The 11,687-nt window shown below is 45.1% G+C and overlaps 1 protein-coding gene across 1 annotated transcript; it reads left to right on the top strand.

Moving 5' to 3' along the window:
• The first annotated feature begins 8,883 nt into the window (after positions 1-8,883).
• On the top strand, positions 8,884-11,329 carry LOC123408552 (protein NRT1/ PTR FAMILY 8.3-like). Its single transcript, XM_045101633.1, has 5 exons — positions 8,884-9,045; positions 9,257-9,344; positions 9,439-9,541; positions 9,635-9,852; positions 9,978-11,329. Exons 2-5 carry the CDS (start codon positions 9,276-9,278, stop codon positions 11,244-11,246), a joined length of 1,659 nt encoding a protein of 552 aa, XP_044957568.1. The 5' UTR covers positions 8,884-9,045; positions 9,257-9,275; the 3' UTR covers positions 11,247-11,329.
• The last annotated feature ends 358 nt before the right edge of the window (positions 11,330-11,687 follow it).

The following is an 11,687-nucleotide window of genomic DNA, read 5'->3' as shown; positions in this document are numbered from 1 at the left end:
AACAATTCCTTCACAAAGCAAAGTATGAAACAAAAACCTTACCGAGAAGTGGCCAACAACCGTCCAAAGTCATTGAAGCAATTGCAATTTATCATATTATCAGAAAGAGTCAAATAAGAGCTTGTAAAGCAAATTCACATACTCAATCATCTCTTTTGTTTTCCACAATTGTTACAACTCACGTGGTACTCATGGTATCGAAGTTTCAGTTGGACACAGAGAAAGATAGGGGCTTATAGTTTGCCTCCTAACCATTTACCTCAAGGGTAAAGTCAACAATAATAAAGCATAAGTACTCAGCTCCAAGTTGATATATGAATATAGATCTTTCCCAAGCATATGACGTTCACCAAGAGAAAGGCTAAATAAGGAATTGGTGAAGATCACCATGACTCTTACAAGGACAAAATGTAAAGGTACAAGATAGGCCCTTCGCAGAGGGAAGCAGAGGTTGTCATGCGCTTTTGAGGTTTAGATGCGTGTCCTCTTAGTGCGGAGGAACGTCACTTTATATTGCCTCCTGTGATAAAGAACTTTATTATGCAGTCTGTCGCTTTTATGTCTTCCTCATCACAGGTTCGTACAAAGCTTATTTTCCACACACTAATAGATCATACATATTAGAGAGCAATTTTTATTGCTTGCACCGATGACAACTTACTTGAGGGATCTTATTCAATCCATAGGTAGGTATGGTGGACACTCATGGCAAAACTGGGTTGAAGGTTTATGGATGCACAAGTAGTATCTCTACTTGGTGCGGGAGTTTTGGCTAATATCAGGTGGAAGCAAACGCCACATGCTAAGGGATCTCTAATCATATAACATTGTTTGGAACTAAGCAAACATAATTCATTATGTTGTCTTCCTTGTCCAACATCTACCTCTAAGCATGTAATAGTTTGGTGAGTGTTCACAATTATAGAAAGTGTCTAAGATGATATATTTATATGTGAACCTCTCTTTCCTTATTACTTCTTATTAATTGCAACAATGACTGAGGTTTATGTTGGTTTACTCTCAACAAGTTTCAATCATCATACTTGTTATATGTGAAGCTATCACTTTCCATAAGATCATCTCATGATCTTTCATGCTATCGTTCTTTTCATACTTTTGATCACGGCACAAAACAAAGCCATTGACTAAGACACTCTTTATTATATAGCTCGCAAGCTCGAATACATCGGGAGAGACACAAGGCAAAAGACTCAAACCAAACACTAAAGACTTATTCCACTAAGAGTAGAAATAAAACTGAAAAGGAAAGAATTAAAACAAAGGTAAAAGCAAAAGATATAAAGGTGATATGATACCAGGGCAACTCCCCCAAGCTTGGCATAAGCCAAGGGAGTTGCCCATACCAATGCTTAGTTGTCTTCTTTTGGTGGTGATGGTGGTGGTGTTGCAACATGAGTTTGATCCTCTGTCTTTGATTCCAAGAGAGCTATCAATCTTTGATTTATACCTTTAAGATCTGCGACATGGTTTTCTAGCAAAACAACTTCACGAGAAAGGGAAATATTGCGAGCACGAGTTGTTTCACAAAACCTCAAGAGTTCAATCAAGGATGGAGACAGCACATGGAGGAAGGGTTGGAGAAGATCTACTCCTTCAACGTCTTCAATGTTGAACCTAGGTTGAGCTTCCTCCCTAGCTTGGGTTTTCTCCTTAGTTTTGTCCCTGGCTTCCGTGACTTCTACTCTTTTCAGATCAGCATCTTCTTCTTCATGAACTTGAGGGAGATTATTCTCCCCAACAGATTCCTAAGACATCTTTGCTCTAAATCTGCGGCAAAAACAGGCTCGAAATGAAAACAGAGGAGAACTGCGCGATACGGAGATCAAAACCCTCGGTCATATATATAATGATTTTTTCTGGACCAGAAGGAGTGCTCCGCAAGAAAACGGAGTCCGGGAGGCACACGAGCTGCCCACAAGCCCTGTTGCCGCAGCCAGGGGGAGGCCGCGGCAACCAAGCTTGTGGCCGCCTCGTGCGCTCTCCGGACTGCTTTTTATTTTTCTAATTTTCCATAAATTCCAAAACGGAGAAAATTTCCTATTGGAAAAGTTTCGGAGTCCAATTACTTACCAAAACAGATACCTCTTGGTTTTCAGGGTGTGAAACAGGCTGATAAACATCCCTTATGTACTCCTCTGGAGTTATGATATTGATGATATTGGTCTCAACATTTATGGGAGTACCAGAGATATAATGATTGATTCTTTGCCCGTTTACCACTCTAGGAAAATTACCTTCCGTGTTATTGATTTTGATGGCACCGGAACGATATACTTCCTCGACAACGTAAGGACCTTCCCATTTAGAGAGAAGCTTGGCTGCGAAGAATCTTAAGCGAGAATTGTATAGCAGGACATAATCACCTACATTGAACTCTCATTTTTGTATTATTTTGTTGTGCCATCTCTTAACCTTTTCCTTGAACAACTTGGCATTCTCATATGCCTGGGCCCTCCATTCATCTAATGAGCTGATATCAAACAACCGCTTCTCACCGGCAAGTTTGAAATCAAAGTTGAGATCTTTGATTGCCCAATAAGCTTTGTGTTCTAGCTCAAGAGGTAAATGACAGGTCTTACCGTAAACCATTTTATATGGCGACATGCCCATGGGATTCTTATAAGCAGTCCTATAAGCCCATAGTGCATCATCAAGTTTGCTAGACCAATTATTTCGAGATCTATTGACGGTCTTTTGTAAGATCAATTTGATCTCCCTATTACTCAACTCTACTTGACCACTAGACTGAGGATGATAAGGAGATGCAACTCTATGGTTGACATCGTACTTAGCGAGCATCTTGCGGAAAACACCATGAATGAAGTGTGAACCGCCATCAATCATCAGATATCTAGGGACTCCAAATCTTGGGAAAATGACCTCTTTAAGCATCTTAATAGAGGTGTGGTGATCAACATTTTTAGTGGGGATAGCTTCTACCCACTTAGTGACATAATCCCTAGCAACTAAGATGTGAGTGTACCCATTGGAACTCGCGAAGGGTCCCATATAATCAAAGCCCCAGACATCAAATGGTTCAATGAAAAGTGAATAGTTCATAGGCATTTCCTGACGCTTACTGATATTCCCTATTCTTTGGCATTCGTCACACGACAAGACAAACTTACGGGCATCCTTGAAGAGAGTGGGCCAATAGAAACCTGATTGCAATACCTTATGAGCAGTTCTATCTCCAGCATGGTGTCCTCTGTAGGCCTCAGAATGACACTTCTGCAGGATCTGTCCCTGTTCGTGTTCAGGCACACAACGTCTAATAACACCATCTACTCCTTCCTCATAAAGGTGAGGATCGTCCCAAAAGTAGTGTCTCAAATCAAAGAAGACTTTCTTCTTTTTCTCGTAGGTGAAACTGGGTGGTATGTATTTGGCTATGATATAGTTTGCGTAATCAGCATACCACGGTGCACTATGTGAAGTGCGGATGACATTCAATTGCTCATCAGGAAAGCTGTCATCAATAGGTCGTGGGTCATCAAGGACATTCTCTAGCCTAGACAAGTTATCTGCTACAGGATTATCAGCACCCTTTCGGTCAACGACGTGCAAATCAAATTCCTGTAGCGGGAGAAGCCATCTGATTAGCCTAGGCTTAGCGTCCTTCTTCTCCATGAGGTACTTAATAGCAGCATGATCAGAGTGAATAGTGACTTTGGAGTCAACTATATAAGATCTGAACTTTTCACATGCAAACACGACTGCTAAAAACTCCTTCTCCGTAGTGGCATAGTTTCTTTGGGCACTGTATAGAGTTTTACTAGCATAGTGAATAACGTTCAACTTCTTGTCAACTCTTTGTCCTAGAACAGCACCAACAACATAATCACTAGCATCGCACATGATTTCAAAGGGAAAGTTCCAATCAGGTGGTTGAACAATAGGTGCGGTTATCAAGGCCTTCTTAAGTATTTCGAAAGCTTCCTCACAATCCTCATCGAAAACAAAAGGAACATCCTTCTGCAAGAGGTTGGTAAGAGGCCTAGAAATCTTAGAGAAGTCTTTAATGAACCTTCTATAGAAACCAGCATGACCTAGGAAACTTCGTATACCTCTAATATCTGTGGGGCAAAGCATTTTCTCAATTGCATCAACCTTAGCCTTATCAACTTCAATGCCTCTCTCAGAGATTTTGTGTCCTAAGATGATGCCTTCATTAACCATGAAGTGACACTTCTCCCAGTTCAAGACGAGGTTGGTATCTTTGCATCTCTATAAGACTCGATCAAGGTTGTTGAGGCAGTCATCAAAGGAAGAACCGTAAACGGAGAAATCATCCATGAAAACCTCAACGATCTTTTCACAAAAGTCAGAGAATATAGCCATCATACATCTTTGAAAGGTGGCAGGTGCATTGCACAAGCCAAAAGGCATGCGTCTATAAGCGAAGTTACCGAAGGGGCATGTGAAGGTGGTTTTCTCTTGATCAGATTGTGCAACAGGTATTTGCGAGAAACCTAAATAACCGTCTAGAAAGCAAAAGTGGGTGTGTTTAGATAGCCTTTCTAGCATCTGGTCGATAAACGGCAAAGGATAATGGTCTTTCCTACTTGCCTTGTTGAGTTTCTGGAAATCTATCACCATCCTATAGCCAGTAATAATCCTTTGTGGGATTAATTCATCCTTATTATTAGGGACGACGGTGATACCTCCCTTCTTAGGTACGCAATGTACTGGACTTACCCAATCACTATGAGCAACAGGATAAATGATTCCTGCTTCCATAAGCTTCAATATTTCTTTTCTCATGACCTCTTTCATCCTTGGATTTAGTCTCTCTTGATGATGAGCAACTGGTTTAGAATCAGGATCGGTTTTAATCTTGTGCTGACATAGAGTGGGGCTAATACGTTTTAAATCATCAAGAGTATATCCAATAGTAGCACGGTGCTTCCTCAAAGTTTTTAATAACTTCTTCTCTTCGTGACTTGAGAGGTGAGCACTAATAATATAAGGATATATCTCCTTCCTCATCAAGATAGGCATACTTAAGAGTATCTGGTAACTGTTTTTGCTCGAACACAGGATCACCCTTTGGTGGGGGAGGATCCCCAAGCAATTCAACACGCAGATTATTCTTGAGAATAGGATATTGTTCTAAGACAATTTTATCTATCTCATCTCTTTCCTCCATATGCATATCATTTTCATGCTCAAGCAAATATTGCTCTAAAGGATCCGTAGGAGGTACGACAATAGAGGCAAGAGCAATGATTTCATCCCTACCAGACGACTCTTTTTCATGGGGTTGTCTTCCAAACTTGGAGAAGTTAAATTCATGAGACACACCCTCGAAACTAACAGTGACAGTCTGCTTAATGCAATCAATGTGAGCGTTGACAGTGTTGAGAAACGGTCTACCAAATATGATGGGACAAAAGCTATCTTGTGCAGTAGCAAGGACGAGGAAATCAGTAGGATACTTCGTCTTACCACACAGGACTTCTACGTCTCTCACAATTCCCGGAGGGTAAATAGTGTCTCTATTAGTTAGCGTAATAGTGACATCAATGGGTTCTAACTCAGCAGGTGCAATCTTTGATTTCATCATATAGGGAACGGGGTATCGCACTAACACTAGCACCCATATCACATAAACCATGGTAACAGTGATCTCCTATCTTGACAGAGACAACGGGCAAGCCACTTCAGAGTTACATTTGATTCTTTCCAATAAATTCCACTTGTGGTCAATATCCTTCTTCATAAAAGAACCGGTACAAGAAGTGTCAAGCATGGTACAATCTTCATGGGAAAGCCGAGCATAAAAGTTTTGAGTGATAATTTCTCTCAAGAGCTCATGATTGGGGCATGAGTATAGCATTGATTTAAGCCCCCCCCAAGCTTGAGCTATGCTTTCCCTGTCACGAGGCCAAAATTTATAAATATAATTCCGATCACGATGTACTAAATGCATAGGATAAAACTTTTGATGAAATTCCAATTTCAACCGATTGTAGTCCCATAATCCAGTATCATCACATAGCCTATACCATGTCAGCGCCTTATCCTTCAAAGATAAAGGAAAGACTTTCTTCTTTACCTCATCCTCGGGCAAACCTGCAAGCTTAAATAAACCACAAACTTCATCTACATAGATCACATGCAAGTCTGGATGTGAAGATCCATCTCCTGTAAAAGGATTAGCCAACAGTTTCTCAAGCATACCCGAAGGAATTTCATAAAAATATTTTCAGTAGGTACCTTAGGTTGAGGAACAACTCCTCGTGCTTCCGTTCATGGTGAAGATACCCCGAACAAATTCCTCAAAGGAACAGTTTCCATAGTGACAAGTGACAATAAATTTCAGCACAGTATATAAATGTTTCCTTAACAAATTCTACTTACCAAAGGCGCTTCCCTCCCCGGCAACGGCGCTAGAAAAGAGTCTTGATGACCCACAAGTATGGGGGATCAATCGTAGTCCTTTCGATAAGTAAGACTGTCGAACCCAACGAGGAGGAGAAGGCTCTGCTAAACGGTTTCCAGCAAGGTAATAACTGCAAGCACTGAAAGTAGCGGTAATAAGCGATGGTGTAGTGAGGTGAAACGTAGCAAGCGAAAAGTAACAAGTAACAAGTAGTAGCAACGATGCAGCAAGTGGCCCAATCCCTTTTGTAGCAAGGGACAAGCCTGAACAAAGTCTTATAAGAGGAAAAACGCTCCCGAGGACACACGGGAATTTCTGTCATGCTAGTTTCATCATGTTCATATGATTCGCGTTCGTTACTTTGATAGTTTGATATGTGGGTGGACCGGCACTTGGGTACTGCCCTTACTTGTACAAGCATCCCACTTATGATTAACCCCTCTCACAAGCATCCGCAACTACGAAAAAAGAATTAAGACAATGTCTAACCATAGCATTAAACTAGTGGATCCAAATCAGCCCCTTACGAAGCAACGCATAGACTGGGGTTTAAGCTTCTGTCACTCCAGCAAGCCATCATCTACTTACTACTCCCCAATGCCTTCCTCTAGGCCCAAATATGGTGAAGTGTTATGTAGTCAACGTTCACATAACACCACTAGAGGAAAAACAACATACAACATATCAAAATACCGAACGAATACCAAATTCACATGACTATTATTAGCATGACTTATCCCATGTCCTAAGGAACAAAAGTAACTACTCACGAAGCATAATCATAATCATGATCAGAGGTGTAATGAATAGCATCAAGGATCTGAACATAAACTCTTCCACCAAGTAATCCAACTAGCATCAACTACAAAGAGTAATCAACACTACTAGCAACCTTACAAGTACCAATCGGAGTCGCGAGACGGAGATTGGTTACAAGAGATGAACTAGGGATTGGAGAGGAGATGGTGCTGATGAAGATGTTGATGAAGATGCCTCCCCTCCGACGAGAGGAGTGTTAGTGATGATGATGGCGACGATTTCCCCCTCCGGGAGGGAAGTTTTCCCCGGCAGGATCGTCCTGCCGGAGCTCTAGATTGGATCTGCTCAAATTACGCCTCGTGGCGGCGGAGAAACCACGAAAAAACTCCACCTTGATTTTTTTTCCGGACGAAACCCTTCATATAGCAAAAGAGGGGGGCCGGTGGGCCGCCAGAGTGCCCACAAGCCCTGTTGTCGCGGCCAGGGGGGTAGGCCGCGGCAACCAGGCTTGTGGGTCCCTGGTTGCTCCCCTCTGACACTTCTTTCGCCCAGTGTTTTTTATAAAATCCAAAAAAAAATCCACGCTGATTTTTAGGGCATTTGGAGTTGCCCAGAATGGAGCACTCAGACTTGCTCCTTTTCCAGTCCAGAATTCCAGCTGCCGGTATTCTCCCTCTTCAAATGAACCTTGCAAAATAAGAGAGAAAAGACATAAGTAAGGTTCCACAAAGTATAATAACAGTCCAAAAAGCGATAAATATCAACATGAAAGCATGATGCAAATTGGACGTATCATCGGCTTCCTCCTCCATTAACGCCGTGAACGCCTCCTCGTCGTCGGAGTCCATCGCCTAGGAAAATTTCCGATGGCGGGCGTGGCGGACGGCAGCCGCGTGTGTGGCCGGAGCGTCGGGAAAACCCGCCAAGAAGCAGGGGCAGGAGGGGGTGAAGCCGCGGCGTACCCTCCCTTCGTCGACCGGAAGATGACCTTTGTAGCGGCGGTGGATAGGTGGACGGCGCCGGGATCGACACAACGGTGAAAGGTGTAGTGCGCGAGGGGCTAAATCTGAAGGAGGAAGAACCGTTTTTTCACCTGACAGAGGGGCGACGCGCCGTTTTTTCTTACGCCGGCGCCCCCTAGCGCGCTGTGTTTGGCCTGGGACGCCGGGGCCTATTTCGGGCCTAGCCGGCGAAAAAAGGCTCCTCGGGCGTGACTGGGCCGTTTTTTTCCCACGCGGAAAAAAAAACCCTGGAGGGGGGCTCTTGGGGGCACGGGTGGAGATGCTCTTAGCCCCGCACATCATGCAAAAGGGTTAGTTTGTGAAATATTTTCAGATTTAGGCTATTTTTTAAAAGTTTCATGCAAGAGTCGGTTTCGTCCGTTCCACTCTCATCACACATGACACATCTCGGTGCAGAGCGAGAAACACATAACACATCTCGGCGCAGAGCGAGAAGATGGAAAGCAGGTACTCGTCCAGCAGAACTTTTGTTTTGTTTTCGGTGTCTTCAGGGCAAGTGATATAATATTTTCATGAGAACTGTTGGAAAGTGACGGGTCAGTACCACGGTACAGGAGTAGTGACTTGTGAGAGATTAGTGAGAAAGCAACGGGTCAGTATGGTACTGTACGATGGGTGAACCAAAATGCCATCACTCATCACAAGTCAGTAATTAATCACCACCCACTCTACCGTATCCGTATTGACCTGTCATTTTCCAACGGTTCTCATCCAATTATTTCCTCGTCTCATCCGCAGGATGTAGGCTAGGTTAGCTCAGAGATAATCAGTTTCTCGCTGGTGTTTATAGCTTCAAGGTACATTCGTCTTCCTCCTTGATGAGAGGGAAGAACAGGGCTCCATCCACATTTCACTCAGGTCTCTCTCTCTCGCTCTCTCTCTGTGTGTTAATTTGTTTTGAAAAACTCATGTGCTGTTGCTGGATTTGCTGCAGTTAGAACAAACGTACAGAAAATTACAACAGTTTTTTTCTTTCTGTTTGCTTATCCTGAATTCCTGATCGAGTTTTTTCTTTCATATCATTCTTTCTCAACAACTACACAAATTCTTCACAAATATATTGCTGAAGACTACATCGAGAGAGTCAGATGGTCATGGAAGCAGCAGATGAGGAGAGGCCACTGCTGAACCATCTTTGCCGGCCTCCACAGCCACAGGTGATAGATATTCCTCTGCTGAGCCATCATGCGTGCCTTCTGTCTAATTGGTAGATAAATTAGACATATAGCATATTCCTGCATTATCGTTCAGGAAGAATGCTCAAGATACACCGGTGATGGAACAGTTGATATCAACGCACAGCCTGCTCTCAAGCAGAGCACCGGCAACTGGAGAGCATGCTTCTTCATTCTAGGTACTCTACTGCACACAACTTCACTGAAAACATTCGCTGCAAGTTTTCCCGGCGGAAGGAGGTAACATGTGTCAAGGCTTGGACGTAAATCAGGTGCCGAATTCAGCGAATGCGTGTGCTTCTTCGCCGTCTCGAAGAACTTGATCACCTACCTTACGACGGTGCTCCACGAGAGCAACGTCGGCGCCGCGAGGAATGTGTCCGCCTGGGTCGGCAGCTGCTTCCTCACGCCGATCATCGGAGCCTTCTTGGCCGACTCTTATTGGGGAAGATATTTGACAATTCTAGTCTTCCTCTCCGTTTACACATTCGTAAGTGTGCCAGCCATTCAATCGGTTTTAAAAATGCAACATCTATGAGTTTTCTCCAAATTTATTCTGAACTTTTCATTGGTAATCTTGACTCTTGAGCATATCTGAAAACTCTCTTGTGCCAGGGGATGCTCATCATGGCATCATCAACGGCGCTTCCGTTGCTCCTGCCACGTTCGTCCGACGAGGGCAGTGGTTTCCACCGTGCCGCAGTGTACCTGGGGCTCTACCTCGTCGCCCTCGGCACCGGCGGCATCAAGCCCTGCAGCGCGGCCCTCGGGGCCGACCAGTTCGACGGCGCCGACCCGACGGAGCGGCTGGCCAAGGCCTCCTTCTTCAACTGGTACTACTTCTCGATCAACATTGGCTCGCTGCTGTCGGCGACGCTGCTTGTGTGGGTGCAGGACAACATCGGGTGGACCCTCGGGCTCGCGATCCCGACGGTGCTCATCGGGTTCGGCCTCGCCATATTCGTCGCCGGCCGGAAGATATACAGGTACAAGCCACTGGGAGCGGGAAGTAGTCCGCTGACGCGGGTCTCCCAAGTGCTTGTCGCGGCCGCGAGGAACTGCCGTCTCGAGCTGCCCGATGATACGTCGGCCCTGCACGAACATGGCCGGGCTGAGCAGCACACCAGTCAATTCAGGTTCTTTGACAAGGCTGCGATCGTGCTCCCGTCGCCGGAGAAGAAGGGCCCGTGGAGGCTCTGCACGGTGTCGCAGGTGGAGGAGCTGAAGATGCTGCTGCGCATGTCCCCCGTCTGGGCGTCGATGCCCGTCTTCTTCGCGGTCACCGCGCAGATGTCGTCGACGATGATCGAGCAGGGCATGGCCATGGACAACCGCGTCGGCGCCTTTGTCGTGCCGCCGGCGTCGCTCTCCACCTTTGACATCGTCAGCGTCCTCGTGTGCGTTCCGCTCTACGATGCCGTGCTGGTGCCGCTCTCACGGCGCATCACCGGCGAGGACAGGGGATTCACGCAGCTGCAGCGCATCGGCGCCGGCCTCGCACTGTCCACGGCCGCCATGGCGTACGCCGCGTTGGTCGAGGCAAGGCGATTGGCGTCCGCGACCTCGATGAGCATCATGTGGCAGGCGCCGTGCTACTTCGTGCTGGGCGCGGCCGAGGTGTTCGCCAGCATCGGCATGCTCGAGTTCTTCTACGACCAGTCCCCAGGGTCCATGAAGAGCCTGGGCGCCGCGCTTGCACAGCTCGCCATCGCTGGTGGCAGCTACCTCAACTCCGCCCTGCTCGGCGCCGTCGCGTCGGCCACGGGGTGGATCCCGGACGACCTCGACCAAGGCCACCTCAACTACTTCTATTGGTTCATGGCTGCTCTCAGCGCGCTCAACCTGTTGCAGTTCGTCTACTGCTCTACCCGACACAAAAGATAAAGATCATCACTTTCTTAACTACTCAATATGTACTCCGTGCAACTACTTTCTCCGTTCCTAAATATAAATCTCTATTTCGCTAAGAAATTGGCATATTTTAAAGTACATATTCACTCATTTGCTCCGTACTCCCTTTGTAAACTAACATAAAAGCGTTTAGATCACTAAGTATGTAGTACTCTAATGAAATCTGTAAAAAGACTTATATTTACAAACGAAGGGAGTAGTTAGTAATTATAAATTCTCTCAAATTTGGAAATAATTTATTAGCGAGCAGAAAAAACGTTATATCCACAAGGAAATAAGTAACTACTAGCAAAAGGGCCCGTGCGTTGCAACGGGAGAAAAACAATTAAATCTCCAATGGTGCTGATCATATTATGTCTTAAAAAATTTAGGACATTTCTTAAAATGAATGAACATTTTTTGAATTAGCAAACA

The sequence above is a fragment of the Hordeum vulgare genome, chromosome 7H, assembly GCF_904849725.1.
Source record: "Hordeum vulgare subsp. vulgare chromosome 7H, MorexV3_pseudomolecules_assembly, whole genome shotgun sequence".
Classification (NCBI taxonomy): domain Eukaryota; kingdom Viridiplantae; phylum Streptophyta; class Magnoliopsida; order Poales; family Poaceae; genus Hordeum; species Hordeum vulgare.
Note: the sequence above shows the minus strand (reverse complement) of the source record. Positions and strands in the feature narration are given on the sequence as shown.